The sequence below is a fragment of the Sphaerodactylus townsendi genome, linkage group LG04 (genome assembly GCF_021028975.2).
Source record: "Sphaerodactylus townsendi isolate TG3544 linkage group LG04, MPM_Stown_v2.3, whole genome shotgun sequence".
Classification (NCBI taxonomy): domain Eukaryota; kingdom Metazoa; phylum Chordata; class Lepidosauria; order Squamata; family Sphaerodactylidae; genus Sphaerodactylus; species Sphaerodactylus townsendi.
Genome location: NC_059428.1, coordinates 142,368,623 through 142,386,931, shown reverse-complemented (window position 1 = coordinate 142,386,931; position 18,309 = coordinate 142,368,623). Strand labels below are relative to the sequence as shown.

General features: G+C 47.0%; 1 protein-coding gene across 1 annotated transcript in view; it reads right to left on the bottom strand.

Annotated features, from left to right (window-relative positions):
• The window catches only part of LMF1 (lipase maturation factor 1), a 132,993-nt gene that overhangs the window by 10,048 nt on the left and 104,636 nt on the right, over positions 1-18,309 (bottom strand). The window contains exons 7-9 of the mRNA XM_048495540.1: positions 8,817-8,991; positions 4,456-4,609; positions 2,152-2,335 (exon numbers count right to left, since the gene is read on the bottom strand). Of these exons, the coding sequence (XP_048351497.1) occupies positions 2,152-2,335; positions 4,456-4,609; positions 8,817-8,991 (513 nt within the window). The remainder of the gene's footprint in view (positions 1-2,151; positions 2,336-4,455; positions 4,610-8,816; positions 8,992-18,309) is intronic.

Below are 18,309 nucleotides of genomic sequence, written 5' to 3'. Positions count from 1 at the left end.
GGAAAAATTTCCGGAAGCCCGACAGGGAAGAGAGTGTCGTATATCAAGCCGTGATGAGGTGTAAAGAGCAGCCTGTCACGAACAGCACAATGGGATGGCGAATATCTTCTCCCTTAAGCCTTGTTTGGTTTCCAGGGGCTTGTCAAGAGTCAGTTCAACTGGATACCTCCGGTAGACTGGAGAACCTGCGTCTTTGACTATGAAAGTGACCAGACGCGCTTGGCAGGGGGGGAAAGTCCCTCTGAACAGAATGTGAACAGTATCCCTGAGACAGAAGCACTGCAAAACATTGCCTGAAGTGGAAATTGCCACCCTGGCGTAAGATATTGCAAAGGGAATAGAAGCTTCACTTTGAACATTCACTTTAGCAGATTAAGACAGACTCTGGGTCTGTCGGAGGACAGGATCCTCGTGCAGATTTGAAGGTCTCTAAGGTTTCCTTACTTTCCCTTTCGACCCTTATTTCATGATAGACCTGCTTTTATTTTCCAGCCCGCCCTCCCACCCTCCTATGAATGAGTGGATAACTCCATTGTCTGATGTAACATAATCAGATGAATGGCCAATTGAGTCCATAATCCTGCCTCACAGTGGCAGCCAGAACCCCACAGAAAGATTTATAACCATGGCACGGAAGCCAAAGTCTCCCTCTGCTGTTGCCCCTCTGTATGAGTATTCAGAGATACACTGCTTCTCCCCTTGGAAGTTCCACTAAGTCAATGTGGCTCATATTCATGAGCCTATCCTCAGTTAACTTGTCTAATCTTTTAAAACCAACTAATTGCATGAACATTAGTACATTCTGAAGGCATCTGTGGTCTCTACAAATTAATTACCCTTTGAATGAAGAAGAAGAGTTTGGATTTATACCCTTTCTCCCCACCTTTCTGAGAGCAGCAGTGGTATAGTGGTTAAGAGTACTCTAATCTGGAGAACCAGGTTTGATTCCCCACTTTGCCACTTGAGCTGTGGTGGTTTATCTGGGGAACTAGATTAGCCTGTGCACTCCAACTAGGTGGCCTTGGGCTAGTCACAGTTCTTCGGAGCTCTCTTAGCCCCACCCACCTCACAGGGTGTTTGTTGTGCGGGGGGGTGGGGGGGGAGGGAAAGGAGATGGTAAGCCCCTTTGAGTCTCCTTACAGGAGAGAAAGAGGGGATATAAATCCAAACTCCTCTTCTTCTTTCCTGTAAGGAGACTCAAGGTGGCTTACAAGCTCCTTTCCCTTCCTTTCCCCACAACAGACACCTTGTGAGGCACTGGTAGGTGGGGCTGAGAGAGTTTCAAAGAACTGTGATTAGCCCAAGGTCACCCAGCAGGAATGCAGGGGTACCTCCTTTCTAGCACAGCATGGAGGGACCATTTGCAAGAGCTACTAGAAGTGTTTCCGAGTCCTGAGCACCTGCAGTCGAGGCTTCACTCTTTGTGGTGTTAGGTCAAATTTATTTATTTATTTATTTATTTATTTATTTATTTATTTATTTATTTTTTCGATTTATTATACCGCCCCATCCCCGTAGGGCTCTGTCAGCTTATGTCAGCTTATAAGGCAAAGATGCTAAATCCTCCTTAGATTTCAACTGCATGAAGCCGGATTGCTAAGCCCTGAAGCAGAGAATGGGACCCACAGACACCTACAGGGCCATTTTTGTTGATGGACATCCTAAGTGAGTATAGCTAGGTGATTTCATATTCTGGACTTGGAGGTCCTCTAGAGGCACTGTTTAGATGGTAAGTCATGCTCCAACTGAGAAGCTGCAGGCTGCAGGATTCTAATTTGGAAAACCAGATTTGATTCCCCACTCCTCCGCCTGAGTGGCAGAGGCTTATCTGGTGAACCATATGTGTTTCTGCACTCCTACATTCCTGCTGGTGACCTTGGGCTAGTCACAGTTCTTTGGAATTCTCTCAGCCCCACCTGTCTCACAAGGTGCCTGTTGTGGGGAGAGGAAGGGAAAGGAGCTTGTAAGCCACCTTGAGTCTCCTTACAGGAGAGAAAGGTGGGATATAAATCCAAACTCTTCTTCTTCATCTGGGCCTGCCTACTGAACCAGAGAGCCTTGGACCTCCTCCCTGAACTCCAGCAGTGAGGTCGCCACCCATTTCTGGTATCAAGATCTGGCATGAGTGTCAGAGCACAATCAGATGCACACCTGGAAAGCAGCAAACCACATGAGCCAGTCCAGGCGATAGTGATATGGGCTGATGAAGCAGGGCCTCCGATGCAGGTTCCCAGGCTTACACTTGAATTCATACTCCTCCCAAACCGCAGCTGGGTCACTGGGGTCTGGGCTGGACGTCCCTTGAATGATGACCTCCGTTCTCTCTTTGGTGATGCTGCAAACGACAGAGCCGAGAGAGTTATTTTCTGGACCCGCAAATAGTCCGACTCCGAACTCCTGCAATCCATAATGGCAGGACGAGGGAAGTGTACCTGGTCCTAAAATGACCTTTCACAAACACCAAGACAACTTCAACAAGAAAGAAGAGACTCTGAGAATTAACAAAGCTTGGCTACCAGTACTTAAAAACACCAGAAGCAAAGCCCAAGGGCATGCTAAGTTCATGGACAATGGACTCCACCCAGACACAGGATTTGCATTCGCCAACACTGCTGCTGTTGCAGGGAATGCAAATGTGAATCACTCCCTGGACTGAAAACCCCCACCTGCAAAACAATGCACTCAACCATACCTTTGCATAGCAAGTTCCATCCAAAGCACTTACTGATTGGTTCCTCACCCTGGGACATGGACAATATATGCCCCACTAAAACATTCCCTTCTCTCTGGACACAGTGTGTAACAGACTTCCCTCTGTGATATACTTCTGAAGATGCCAGCTGCAATGCAGGCGAAATGTTAGGAACAAGATCCACCAGACCACGGCCACACAGCCTAGAAAACCCACAGCAACCAGATTCTGGAAAGTTCAAGGTCAACACCTTTTAAATAAATTAATTAAATGTTGAGTGTGGGGGTGTGGTGCGCCAGTTCCTCTGAAGAAAGCAATGGAGATTGAAAAACTGCAAACTATATGGAGAGATTACATGGACAACATTGGTGTTCCCCCGAATAACATTCAAATTGTCAAGGCATCTGACAAACAGAAGTTAGGACAGACATTGAATCGTCTTCTGGAATTCACTGACTGCAGAAGGAAGTTGCTAGAAAGAAACAGGTAGATTCACAAGTCTATCAATAGCCACAATTGATAAAGAGGAATCCTTCCATGTCTAGAGAGCATGTACCTCTAAGGACTAGACCGAAGGGGTCAAAGGGCATGTGGTAGAGCTGGAAATGCTGGAATGAAAAAGGGCATGTGGTAGAAATGGAATGCTGGCCCAGATGAACCTGAATCATCAAAGCCCGCTGGACAGCCATCTGTTGGCATAACAGACTGCTTCTGCCCAGGGCTGGGCACCCTTCTTGAAAGTGATTTTTCCAAATCCTCACAACCAACAGCTCTACAGATTCTCATGGTTTCTTGCATGGCGGGCTGAATTACAAGTCATGGCCAGCTGCCCGAGGCTTACACACAAGCCGTAAATCCAGGACACCAAATTAACTAATAAAAAGCATGTTCCTACTGTGCTATTCAAAATACGTCAACTTTCACATAATCATATATTCATTATGGGCTGCAATCCTCTTTTTATTGGTTTACATAGGCAGGAACTCAGGCAGATGGCATAGAAGCAAAGTGTTGCCTCACTGGGTACCTGCTGGTTCTGGTAACTTCGTCAAAGGGAAACCAGTTCGGCCTTGAAGAAAGGCAAAAAAAATTGGGGAGAGGGAAGAGGAACAGCGGCCCAAGGAAAACAAACTTCCACAACTCCGGAGAAGCCAAGATCAGCCGAGAGGTACAAGGAGAGGTGTGTTTGCCTAAACTCCTCTCCGAGTCATCTGCAGAAAACTGGTGAGCGTTTCACAGTGTGAAAGACCAGAGAGCATCTGTCAGGAACCACATTTTTTGTAACACAGGCCAAAAAGTTATTTCGGTTAGCGCCAAATGAGGCTGGAGGATCGATCCAACAGTATGCGTGAGCTCCAATTTGCATTTGGTGTTATGACTGAGAAACAAATCCTGCCAGCAAGGCGTTCAAATTCTGTACTGGGGGGAGCTCAAATCCTATGCCAGGAAAAACAGAATTCCTTACCTTGTCTGTCTGGAACTAAATTAGTGCCATTTTTATTTCATTTCCTTTTGAACAATGGATCCAACTAACCCCCCACCCCACCCGCACCCCCGTAGTTAACTAATCATATGTGTTTGAACTAATTAACTGATTAATTCCAATGCAAAACATTTTTAAGGTAAAATGTAGTCCCTAACTCAAAACCTCTCTCTCTCTCTGCCTATCAAATCTAAAATGGCCTCCTTAAAAAGACGAGAGAGCGAATGACCAATCTCGCAGCAGACAGAAGCGAGTCATTTTTGGTAAACAAGATCTGTACCTTCCAAATGCCCCATAGGTATTGACGATCCTGAGCGGGTTGAAGGAAGTGTTCATGATCTGGCGGGAGCTGAACAAGTTCACCACCACTGGAACGCTGAGATAGGCAATCAGGATTCCAAAGGATATGTTTACAACTTTTCGGATGTAGCAGCCTGTTGGAAAGACAAACTTGAAATCTCTCACACTCTCTCTCTCTCTCTCTCTCTCTCTCTCTCTCTCTCTCACACACACACACACACACACACACACACACACACACACACACACACACACACACACACACACACACACACACACACACACACACACACACACACTACTACAAGGAAGGGGTGTCACTTTTCAGTAAGGTTATTCAGTCGGCTTCTAATGAGATTTCTGGAGAAGGACCTGTCAAAGTAGAAGAGTATTCGGGAGAAGAAGAGAGCACGGATTGAGCTTAACTGGTGTTACAGTAAACCTCTTGGGTCAGAGGGTCAAGTTATCTCCTGCCACCTTCTCAGGGACTTTTTTCCAGACTGACCCGAGTTACCCCCAAAGCCAACAGGAAAACAAACATTTGTTCTCCAAACAACATTGCAGATCTCAAGCCTATCTTGTCCGGGATCTGCCTTTGTCTAAATAGTCTGAGAAAGGACTAACAAGAGGAATGTCTAAAATGCTCCCTTCATAACAAGGCTGGAGGCGAAGAAGCCACTGCGAGCCTTCAGAGAACCGTCTGCTTTCTCTCCCTGCTGGGATGAATTTTCCTCCAGACAACCTTAAGGAGACACAAAAAGAAGTTCTACATTCAAGATCCAACTAAAGTACTTTAAGATATCTCAGGTGCCACTACTGGGTCTATTTCCACCAGTGAAACCTACAACAAGAAGAAGAGTTTGGATTTATATCCCCCCTTTCTCTCCTGTAAGGAGACTCAAAGAGGCTTACAATCTTCTTTCCCTCCGAAGAACTGTGACTAGCCCAAGGTCATCCAGTTGGCAAGTGCTGGAACGCACAAGCTAATCTAGTTCACCAGATAAGCCTCCACGGCTCAAGTGGCAGAGCAGGGAATCAAACCCGGTTCCTCAGATTAGAGTGCACCTGCTCTTAACCACTACACCACGCTGGCAAAGGTCCTTGCCTTCAAAAACGATATGCAGCCTTCGACTTTGGTAACTGAGCAGTTGGTTTCACAAAACTCTGTCAAAAATTTATTACTTGGTCATTCTGTTGAAGGGATTGGTATCAATGGCCCAAAATCTCACGACCAATAGGGTAAAATGTACATCGAACAATATCCGACTTTGCTTGTCTGGGAAGCGGATATCATTTGGCTACTGCGACCTACTTGTGCATTGCGCCTTGGACTGGTTCATCTCACTGTTCGCCAGCCAATGCTAGCACTAAGCCAAGCAACATAGCAGTCACATAGTAGCCGTGGGTAGGTGACTTTATCCACAACTGGGGCCAGTTGGGATGCTAGGACAGTTCAGAAACCCACGTGGGTTTCGTGTACCATGTACCGATTTATCATTTTTATCGTAATTTTTTTGATGATACAATATGAAAGGGAAATAAACTACAATTCCCAGGATGCAAGAATGCACACAAACACATGCTTTAGATCTCAAGACTCTGGCAGCTGTGTAACAGTCAAGTTGTTAGACTCAGCGGGATACAAGACCGTAAGAAAATATATTTCTGCCCCTGAAATACTTTATTTTTAAATTACCGTAATCATTCTTTCTTTAAACAATTGTCAGTAGTGTGTGTATATGTGCATGAAAAAGGGGAAAGGTCTTGTGATGAATTAATTTCTGCACATGCACAGAGGTGGTGTTTCTACAGTAGATACATCTGATCTTTTTGAATGGTAGCCGAAAGCCCACCAAAGAAGAAGAAGAAGAAGAGTTTGGATCTATACCCCACCTTTCTCTCTTGTAAGGAGACTCAAGGTGGCTTACAAGCTACTTTCCCTTCCTCTCTCCACAACAGGCACCTTGTGAGGCAGGTGGGACTGAGAGAGACCTGAGAGAACTGTGACTAGCCCAAGGCCACCTAGCAGGAATGTAGGAGTGTGGAAACATATCCGGTTCACCAGATAAGCCTCAGCCACTCAGGTTCTCCAGATCAGAACATTCAGCTCTGTTGATCACATGAGCACAATGCAAATAGGATTGGCAGTGCCCGGTCACTTCTAGTTATTTGCTAAGCCCGACTCAGCTTTGGATAATCTATTAGGCCTCTTTCTAAGACCGTAGCACAAAATGGAGGAAAAAAAACTGGTGGATTTTGCCAATTTACCTGCAAGATTAGACAAAACAGCAACAGGAACAAAAACAAATCTGTTCCAGATCTCTGTGCCTTCTGGCTAAATGAACCTTGGCAGACTGAAGGAAGCCTTTCCCTCTGTCACTGGCTCAGATTCTGAGATGCTATGGAATGTTTATGAACATTCCAACTTCTCGGATTTGAAACACTGTCAGCAAACAACATCTTCGGGCGGATGCAGGGAGGTCAATACAGAAGGGAGAAAGCAGAACATTTTTTGCCTCCACTAACTTGTCATTTTCTCCATATCCACTCTGAGGGGTCCCGTTCATTTCGTTTTCCCCTTCCCGATGCGTTTACTCGTTATTTATTATTTCAACTTTCCCTCGGCAGGCAAAGATACCCAAGAGGCTGCCGCTTCCTCGAAAGGTTTGGATGCAGCTGCAGGTTTTGCATATGGTAATCGAAAAGCAATCCAAAGTTAGCGAGGATTCAGACAAATAAGCAGAGCCGACCCATAATGCATCCTGCCTTGAAAACAAAACAAAACAAAAGCCAACAAAGGAAAAAACACAAACCGTCCCTCTCCGATCTCTGCAGGAGAGCTGCGTTTGTTTAAACCCTCTCTGAAGCCCTGATAAACTGTTTAGTCTGGGAATATGTTGGGAGAATCGCTCCAAAGGGAGGTCCGGTCCCCTGCTTGTGTGTGCAAAAAGATGAGCGTATCTCAGAAGACAGGGATGTGGCACGTCGTGAAGAACCAAAAGGACAGATAGGAAAAAAAATCGGTTACTACAGAAAAGGATTCATCCTTCGAGTCAGGATGCCTTCAGTGAAACGTGTCCATTTCCCAGGCCCACCTGCTGGGAGCTTGCCTCTGGGGTTCAGCCACTTCTTCCGATTTCTCAGCATCTCGGCAGAGGATAATCGAGGCGGGCCACAACTTCGTCAAGTTTCAACTGGAACTCAGGAATACGCACAGCAGGGGGCGAAAGGCCTCTGCAACTGCTCAGAGTTCATTCCCTTGAAAAAGATCACGTTTCCAGCTTTCCAAGATGGCGTCAAAAACCTTGAAACCAACTAGGAGCAGGGGAGCACAAATAATGAGGATCCATTCCTTCTGACACAGAACCAACACTAGTAAAAGATTTCTTCACACAATGGTTGGTGTTTGGAACATGCTGCCACTGGAGGTGGTGATGTCGCGAACCTGGATAGCTTTCAAAGGGGCTTCGTCATGACCCCACAGAGGCTTTTGTTATTTCCCCATTAAGCTTTAATTTCCCCATAGTTAGCATGGTTTTAGTTCATTGTTAAATTTTCTAAGGGAGGGTATTTTAGCTAGCCCCTGTCCCTTTAAGACATTCCCCAATAGGCAGTTTCCCTCTTCACCCAGCAATCCCCTGTTTCAGTTCTAGCCAGTCAGTCAGAGTAAGGTGCTAAGGGTAGTTGGAGACTGGAATATTCATGATGTACATATTAATATATGGTGGTCCATAGAGCACAAGTTAAGTTTAACAGCAGTTAGAACTAGACAAAGAATGAAAGAACTGAAAGGAAGCAAGACACAGTGGACTTTCTTTAAAGCAGCCAAGAGAAGACACAGTGTACAGCTTCAAATCTGCTCAAGACAAGCAAGATTAGATAGACCCAAGGGAGGAGTTAGGGTCTTGATTCTCTCCAGTAACAAACCTATTGTAGAACTGTTGAACCTGGCTTGTGTCTCCCCCAGTCTGTCCCAGCCAAGCACAGGGCACCAAAAATAGATTCACTTGGGGGGCAGAGAAGGCTTGGACAGATTGATGGAGGAGAAGTCGATCTATGGCTACCGATCTTGATCCTCCTTGACCTGAGCTTGCAAATGCCTTAGCAGACCAGGTGCTCGGGAGCAGCAGCAGCAGCAGCAGCAGCAGCAGCAGCAGCAGCAGCAGCAGCAGCAGCAGCAGCAGCAGAAGGCCCTTGCTTTCACCTCCTGCCTGTGAGCTCCCAAAGGTATCTGGTGGGCCACTGCGAGTAGCAGAGTGCTGGACTAGATGGACTCTGGTCTGATCCAGCAGGCTCTTTCTTATGTTCTTATGCCGCTTGAACTCGGCAATAAGGACTCACCGTATCTCAAAGACGTTTCTTTTTCTTTTGACTCTTCTCTTTGAATCTCCAGCACTTCAGACTTGTCCTGGGAGCTGAAAAGAAACCCCAAGGAGGCATCGTCGAAGCAGGCTAGGCTCGGAATCAGGGTCAACCAGTTCAGGAAGCTCAGGTTCCCGCTAACGATGAGGAGCACCTGAAGAGAAAAAGGAAGGGGTGTCAGCCTGCGGGCCAAGCGTCCATCATCGCAATGATCTCTGACAGCTGATAAATTATTATTTCAAAATTCAGGGGGCCAAAATGGACTGCAGCAGACAGAAAGAATTGCAGGAGAAGCAAGCTCGGAGCCCTGCTAACCCGGCTGGCCAATCCACACGTTCCGAAGCTCTCGGTTCAAGACCCGCGTCCTCTCCAGAAATAACAAAGTTAAACACAAATGTCGAAAACGATTAGAAATTGGGGTTCTCGGGGCTACAATATTTTGTCTGGTCTGACTGTGGCCAGGTTTTTTTTAATGTAAAAAAGATCCCAAACACCTTATTCTAATATAAATTCTTCTGAACATCGGGGGGAGACGAAGATGTTAACTTCGTTAACGTTTCTCACTTAAGGTTTTTTTTTTTTAAAAAAAAGTTGACCTCCTTCCTCCTCCCCGGCCTGCAGTACTGAGGCAATTTTAAGAAAATAATTCCCTGGTTTGCCACTTTGACACAGGATCACTTTACTAGCCTGTATGCAGCAGCTGGGTGGTCCGTTCTGTTTTTCTTTTCTGCTTTTTTCGGAGGGGGCGGGTACCGATTCTCCTCTAATTACTACTTAGAAGCCAGAAGCCCCAAAAAATCTTATTTCTACCAGCTGTCAAAAATAAAAAAAATTAATGCTTGAAAAATAATACTAATCTGGCCTCTGAGGGTTTGACACAAGGGTGGGGTTAAAAACTACCCCCCCCCCCCAAGCATATCTTTATTGGCCGGATTCAGGCAGTATTTGCAAGTGGGCGCGTAATTGAGTGCACCCACGTTCCCGGACGGATCTCGGCAGATAATGGTTTGGAAGCGAAAAATGCTATCTGAGAAGGAAGTCCCTCTGGCGTTGCACTCATTTCAGCTGTCTTCTTAGGCCAGTCACATGCCCCTCTTTTTTTTAAAAAATGTAATTTTTACAGCATCCTTTGATCAACCGGAAGGCCAAAGATTCATCCGCCAAATAGCAGCTGTATTATTGAATGCAGCCACCAGCAGCGGATAACAAAGATGACGTGGACAGTTGTGGCAGCGTCAGACTGAGATTTGAGAGTCAAAGGTTCGAGGTTGGTGACGGGTGATCTAGGGACAGTCAGTTTTCTCACAGGCAGGCCTACCTCACAGGGTGGCAGCGTGTGCTTAATGACTGGGGCCTCCCTGGGTTTCTGAGCCTTCCTTTATTCCTTTTGCACTCCCTTGCTTGCAACAGTAGATAACAGAGGCACCTCTGGCCTTTGCCGCGAAGGGAGGGGTAACCAGATGGCTCCATATCTTTCCCTGACCCCTGGGAAAGGACTTTCGCTTTTTCTCTCGCTTTTCTCATTGTTTTTTATGTAGTTGAAGGCAGGGGAGGGAGGGATATCAAAGGTAATAAAGCTGTGGGCATTTGAGGGGGGGGGTGCTTTAGAACTGGTTTTGCAAAAGCCAGGGGTTCCATGTTCATTTCAGTGAAGGCTACTGCATGGGATGCTGTTTTAGGACATAACTGTTGTTTTAAATTATTTTTATGATTTTATATATGATGTTTTATATGGTACACCGCCCTGAGCCCTTCGGGGATAGGGCAGTATATTAAATCAAATAAACAACAACAACAACAACAACAACAATCCCCAGTGTCTGCCCTTGAATGAATCCTAGACCTGACACAGGGTTGTCACGGAGGGCAAACGGGATAAGGGAAGATCCGCGTATCCCTCCCTAAGATCACATTGGGAAAGGCAGGACAGAAACGGCAGGTAGATAGGAAGAAAGTCAGCTTCGCTTCCCAACAACTTTCGCTTCTAGAAATTTACTTCGACTTTCCCACCCCACGCTCCAAACACTCCCTTCCCCAATGGGCAAGGCTCTGAGGATATGGGGCTTTGAAACTTATGTCATATCGGATCACACGGAAGCACGTGCAACCTCCGACTTAGATGCAGTTCACTGAACGGAGGCTGGAGGATGCCAGTGCTCGGCCTCTGGGCAGCCATTCTGCCGATGAAGGTAGCCCCAGAATTCCCTGACGCCTTGAACCTTGGCACCAAACACAAGTTGCAGGACTGACCCAGCTGGCCCACTGCGGCTCACAGCAAGCCACAAACTCCCCCCACCCCACCCCAACTTCCACACGACGAAGGATTTCTTTTATTAAGACACAGTATTAATCATGGTAATTGGGTAGGAACTGTAAGGTTATAAAACTACAGAATGTCTAATGAGCGAAGGCCTGAAAGGAGGAGCTGGGTTTTTTTTTTCAAATCCAATAATGTCAGTTTTATGGATTATGACTGGAGTTTTATGAAGTGTCATATGAAATACTGTGGATTCATGGTTCTCGCTGGATTAATCTGGGTGGGGGGATTTCCCTGCTCCTTAAGCCCCCGAACAATTATGCCTTATGTTTCTCTCTCCTGCCATGTAGCACGAGCCCCCGATGCCAGAAACTGGGGAAGGACCCCCAGACGTCTTTTTCAGATCCAGACGAGGTTTAGCTGCGTTGGAGACCTCGCTGCGGATTGTCACGGACTAACAACAGACACAAGGAGTTCGCATTTGCCATCGCAGACGGTGTTCAGAATCTACCCAGCAACGCACAAACGTTTCCAGCACTTGGTCAGAGGGTGAACGTTAGAGTGAGCAGGCCAGACTGGCAGCCTGATCAGGAATCTGGATTGAGAGCCGCTCAGCTGACCTGTGCCCTACAAAACCTGCCAGCCGCAACACTAAGACCACGGACCAAGACTGGGCCAAAGCAGCACAGAGGCGGCGGTGAATGTCGGCAAAATATCTCCAAGTTTGGTGGGTCTAATAATAATAATCCCATGAAAAATAAGTACATCTAATTATCCCCTTTTGATTTCACCTCCCTTTCCATAGTTTCATGTTTCTTGACAGTGTGTGGACCTAATCTCCACTTTGCAGAGAGGTTTTGTGAAAATGAAAACACTCTGCTCCTGAACATGGAGGTTCTAATCAGTCAGCACAGGCAATGACTAATTTATATTATTTATTTTTCAATGTATATCCTGCCCTTCCCAATAGGGCTCAGGATGGCAAACATTATATAAAAAATTAAAACAATACAATAACCATATTGGTTAAAACTTTAGTAGCAAACACCAGAACGTTAAAAGATGGCGATAAAACCCCATAATAATAGGCACCCAAGGGAGGTCACGATGTTCTGATCAGGCCGGCTGGCAAGATACGAAAGCACGGTGGAAGAGCTTGGTCTTGCAGGCCCTGCGGAACTCACCAATGTCCCGCAGGGCCCTGATCTCAGTTGGGAGATCATTCCACCAGGTAGGGGCCAGGGCCGAAAAGGCCCTGGCCCCAGTAATGGCCAGCAGAATCTGTCTTGGGCCAGGAACCTCCAATAACCCCCCCCCCCCACATTAGTGGAGGGGTCTAGAGGGGTAATATGGGGAGAGGCGGTCCCGCAGTTATGTAGGTCCAAGTCCGCTCACAGCCTTAAATGTTAGAACAAGCACCTTGAACCTGATCTGGAACTCGATCGGCAGCCAGTGGAGCTGATACAGGACCGGAGTAATCCGGTCTCCACTATGCGCTCCTAAAAGGAGCCTGGCTGCCACATTCTGAACGAGCTTAGGTTTCCGGATCTGGGCTAAAGGAAGGCCGGCGTCCAGCGAGTTACAATAGTCCATTCTATAGTGACTGTTGCTCGGATCACTGTGGCCAAATCACTGTGAGACCCTCCCTTCCACGGTCCCATCTGGCTTGTTAAGGGCCTCTCTGGCCATTTGGGTCGGCACCAGCAAAATCCTTCCCCCGTGCCATGGTGGCAGTTTCAGTGACTATGAATTGTTTCCACGAGTACTTTGTTTTGTGTGTTTTTCGGCATGCTGAGGGTCATTTTCATTTTTTCTATGATTTAGAGAGGGGCAGAGGGAGAAAGAGAAGGACCTCTCTCGACAGCAGCACCGTGGCCAATAGAAGCTTCCCCCAAAGCAATCTCTGGGGACACTGTTCAGAGACAGCCGGATGCTTTTCATCCACAGATGGTTTAGTGCAGGGGTAGGGAACCTGCGGCTCTCCAGATGTTCAGGAACTACAATTCCCATCAGCCCCAACCAGCATGTCCAATTGGCCATGCTGACAGAGGCTGATGGGAATTGTAGTTCCTGAACATCTGGAGAGCCGCAGGTTCCCTATCCCTGGTTTAGTGATTAGAGTAGCGGACCAAGATCTGGGAGAACATTCGGCTCCCGGCTCCGCCGTGAAGGCTGCAGGGGGCCAGCCACAGTGTCTCAAAGCAACCTACCTCACAGGGCTGTTGTGAAAACAAACTGCTAAGAAAGGAAAACCATTCCAGCCTCACCAAGCCCCTCAGAGGAAAGGCAAATTGAAAGTACGGCTGGACGGAGAAGACAGGTATTCATCGCAAGAGGCCCTTTGGGGAACGGTCAGGTAGAACTGTAGCTTCAAGTAGAGTTGCATCCAGTAGCACCTTGGAGAGCAACAAAATTTCCCAGAGTGTGGCCCTGTCTGGGAGGGAGGGGTCTTTTTGTCTTTGCTGTCAAGTCGCAGTTGACTGCTGGTGATCTCACAGGGTTTCCAAGGCAAGAGATGCCCAGAAGCTGTCATGACCTCAGTACTCTCATCCAAATCCTAGCCATGGTTGACCCCTGGAGGTCTTGAAAGCCCCGGTTCAGTCTCTGTTTTCCTGCACATGTGGGTTTATTGGAAGCTGCCCAATCCAAGCCCCTTAAGGTGTGGTTAGTTTCACCCAGCCTCTATCCCTTTCCTCTTCCTCCCTATTTATAGTCCCACCCCTTCCCCGGTCCATGCACTAAGCTCCGCCCTTCTCTTTTCTGTTTCCTGATCCTTAGCCAGCACCTCTTCTCTATAGCCACAACTTGCCTTAAGCCACCTGGGTCCAGGTAGCGACTGCTCTCCCCATGCCTTCAGAGCCTTCCTTGGGCAGCCCTGTTGCTGGGGCCCTCCCCTGCCCCTTGTCCCACCCAGGTGAGCTGCACTGCTCAGTACAAGAGCGTGGCCTACCTTGCCAGGTGGGTCACTGCTGGGGAGCCCACCTCACAGATTAGGAACAGTTGTGGGTCAAAGCTCTCTCTCCTCGTGGGAGGAGCTCTGGCTCAGTTGCAGAGTATCTACTTCACGTGCCAAAGGTCCCGGGTTCAGTCCCCAGAATCAGTCAGCGTGGCGTAGTGGTTAAGAGCAGGTGCACTCTAATCTGGAGAACCGGGTTTGATTCCCCACTCTGCCACTTGAGCCTCAAGCGGAGGCTTTATTCTGAGTGAACTAGATTAGCTTATTGCCCTCCAACACATGCCAGCTGGGTGACCTTGAGCTGAGTCACAGTTCTTCGAGGAGTCTCGTCAGCCCCACCTACCTCACAGGGTGTTTGTTGAGGGGGGCGGGGAAGGGAAAGGAGATTGTAAGCCCCTTTGAGTCTCCTTACAGGAGAGAAAGGGGGATATACATCCAAATTCTTCTTCTTAAGAAGACCAGGCAGGAAGTGATGCAGAAGATCCTGAGGCTCCGATGAGCCGCTGCCAGTTCAAATAGACCGCCCTGCCCTTCCTGGATCAACACACTGATTCAGAATAGTGGCTTCATGTATGCAGGTATCTCTGAGGGTCCACTCTGACTCATGAAAGTTTATTCCCTTGTATAAACACACGGTTTGAAAAAAATGTATCAGTTCCATCATGCCTGAGGCTAAATGGACTGCCAGGTCTGAGATTTGTATTGCTGTTTTTGTTCCTGAAAAAGAGGCAGGTGCCAGGGGCTGCCAGCTGCCGGGGGGGGGGGGTCAAGTGAGAGCTCCCCCGGGGACCCGACAGGAAAGGAAGTGACTGACCAAAGGGACTCCCGGGAAACCCTTTCAAAGGTCGGCTCCTCCTGGAACAGCACAAGGAGTTTCAAGGTGTAATTTAAGACAGTGGCAGGCTGCAGAGAGCGGGGCAGCTGCCCGCACTTTTACAAGTGCATACTAAATATATTGCCTTACCAAGCAAGGTGAACCCTCTTGCACCAGTGCCAAGTCAGTTCCAGGAATTTCCAAAAAAAGAAGAAGAATACACACATTCGCACACTCGTAGGTTTGTAAAAGCTCACCCCTTCAAAAACAAGAAGGTAAGGAAATTTATGGCCCTGACAAAAGCCCGGCTTTGGGCCCAAGCTCGGCACTCGTGGATCGAGTTTCCATCTGTGGCCACGTGCCCTCGCTTTTCGCCCACCGCCCCTCTGGCTGGTGCCAAACAAACTCCTGCACACACTTCTCACAGAGCGGAGCGGCACCAAAGGTGTCAAAACTCACAAGAGAGAAGGCCCAATAAAAAGCCATGGGCAAGCAGAGCTCCAAAAGATGGGGAGAGGGTCTCACAGGTCACCCACCTCCCCAGAAGCGGATTTTGTGGCTAGGGGAGGCAGCTTTCCCCTTGATACTTTGAGGGAGACCCTGTGAATGTGTGACGTTGCTGACGGGATCCTCACCTTTGCCCTGCCAAAGGCTAAGTGGGCCATTCTGATACCCAAGAGGGAGTTGGCCTTCCTTGGCTCAGTTTGAGATGTCATGCGGTCACAAATGCGGATCCTTAGGGAGCTCAGAGCACTCCACTGCCTTGTTTACATCCCTACAACAATTGTGTGACTCTCTCTTTCCATGGCAAGAAGCAATAAATAGTTTGTATAGAACATTCAGATTTCACCTCTTAGTCATCGTGATCAAATTTTGGTGGGCAGACCTGCAAAAAGCTTTTGGAAAATCATAGAATCTTAGAGTTGGAAGAGACCCCAAGGGCCATTGAGTCCACCACCCTGCAAAGCAGGAACACACAATCAAAGCACTCCTGACAGATGGCCATCTAGCCTCTCTTTAAAATCCTCCAAAGAAGGAGGCTCCAGCACCCTCCAGGGTAGTGCATTCTGTTGGGATAAGAGCTCCTGGTAGTTGGAGATTATCACTTTATCGTAGTTAGCAGAGCGGCACGGGTGGCTAGAACACAGCAGAAGCCCTTACCTCGTGTGCATGCGTGTGCGTGATGAATCCCAATGTGCGGCAAGCTTACACAAAAGAAAGTCGGAGTCAGTTATAGTTTCTGATCTAATAAAAAGAGTATTTATTAGTGAACTCCATTCTGGATAGAAAGGTAGGTAGATAGAGTCACTATGCTATCTTAATCTAGCTGGATGGAGATGGATGCGAGGAGCATCCATCCTCTCTCTAGGCATGGTAGGAAGAAGTGGGAGAAGGGGTCAAGGAAGAAGCCGGAAGGAAGGAAGTCCCTGAGAGTATCAGTCTAACATCAAAGGGATAGAACCAGCATGATAGAGTAAAGGTGTCAAATCCCTAGTCCCTATCTAGCCACTAGCTCTCTAGTAAAAAACCCCCTCTGTAGGTTGAGGCAGGAAACAACGTAACAAAGTCCTTCACTTCCAACACCCCCTCTCGATGTTTCTTGACTCAGGTAGTCAGGCTTATCTTGCTTCTAAGCTTCTCAAAAGCAGGCCTCGGTATGGGTTTAGTGAAGAGGTCTGCAAGCATCTCCAGTGGTGTGACAGTAGATCAGTTGAGATAGGGCCATTCTTTTGCAGTCTTCTCACTATGTGGTACTTCACATCAATGTGCTTGAATTAGCAGCTTCTTCACATCTTCTTGTTTAGATAGTTTAATGCAACTTTGGTTATCTTCATACACTGGTATAGGAAGTGAATTGTGTCTATGCCTAGATCCTTTAGGAGTTGGCATGGCTCACTGTAACTTCGTGACAAACGTGAGCAGCAGACACATATTCTGCTTCTGTGGTAGATACTGCTGTTATGTCTTGTTTGGTACTAGACCAACCCTAATAGACCATTGCCAAAGAAAAATGATCTGCCCATTGGTAGATGCTCTGTCAGTTGAGTCTCCGCCCAATCTGCATCAACATAAGCTATTAAATCTAGGTCAGCGTCTTCAGTGCATTCCAGTCCTTGACTGTTGGTGAAGCAGTCTTTCTGCACAATAGACCAACTGCTATTGCTATATCTGGTCTGGTCAATGTACTTATGTATAGAAGTTTTCCTAAAGCTTCTCTATACTTGGTGTTATGAGAGAGTAATTCAATTAGGATCATCTTGTTTGATATAATTGACTTGTATAGGTATGGGAGCTGGATGTGCATCGTGTAGATCCAGTAAGTTGATTAGGTCTGTAATCTTCTGTTGTTGATTCAAAAGGAAACTCCCATCTTTCTCTCTCTCTATTTGAATTCCTAAGTAGTGTGCAACTTTTCCTAGTTGCTTAATTTCAACTTGTGTGCTAAGATGGTGTATTAAGTTCTTGTAGTCTTCTGTGTTCTCGTAGACTAGAAGTAAATCATCTACATATGCTAAAATATAAGTCCATTGTCCATTTTTGTTCTTGACATAAAGGCATGGGTCAGCCTCACTTCGTTGAAATTTTGCATCAAGTAACATTTGGTTCAATTTTGTATTCCAAGACCCTCTTGTCCTATTTCAGACCGTGAAAAGAGCGTTGGAGACAACAGACGTAATTTTCCTTTGCCTTTTACTTGAAATCCTGGAGGTTGCTGCATAAAAAATCGTCTCATCCAAATCACCATGTAAAAGCACGATCTTCACGTCAATGTGCTTCGAACTTGCATCCTTTTGCTTGCTGCAACACTCAGCAAAGTTCTGACTGTAGTGTGTTTCACAACAGAGGCCCGAAGGTCTCATCATAATCTTCTCCATATTTTTTGAGAGTAGCCTTTAGCAACCAATCTTAGCTTTGTGGCGTTGCATGGCCATCTGCATCATGTTTCCAGCTTAAAGACCCATTTACAGCCAATTGCCTTTCTTCCTTCTGGCAATTTCGTTAGTCCAAGTGTTATTCTGTTCTAAAGAGTTCATCTCATCAAGTGCAGCTTGCTTCCATCTTTCCGCCTCTGGTGATGGGAAGTGGGATATGTTTTCCCATGACTTTGGTTCATCTAATGCCGAAGTTTGCGGTAGGAAATTCCCAGTCTTGCAGGTGGGTACTCCTTTGTTCGCATAGCGTTCTGATCGAGTCTCACCTCATCTCTTGGGATTTCTTCCCCCTCTGCAACTGCTGCTGGTATTGGTAGGTACTCTGGTTCAACATCTACATCTGGAATTTCTTCTGGTTCATCAAATACATCTTGGTTGTCATTTAAATCTGCGCTGTCATCTCTCTGTGCATCGTTGGCAACAGGATAGATCAGCCAGTCTTGCTGGGGCTTGGTCTGGTCATCGTGTGCCCCCTCTGGAGACATGGCCATTTCATTTTCCTCAAATTGAAC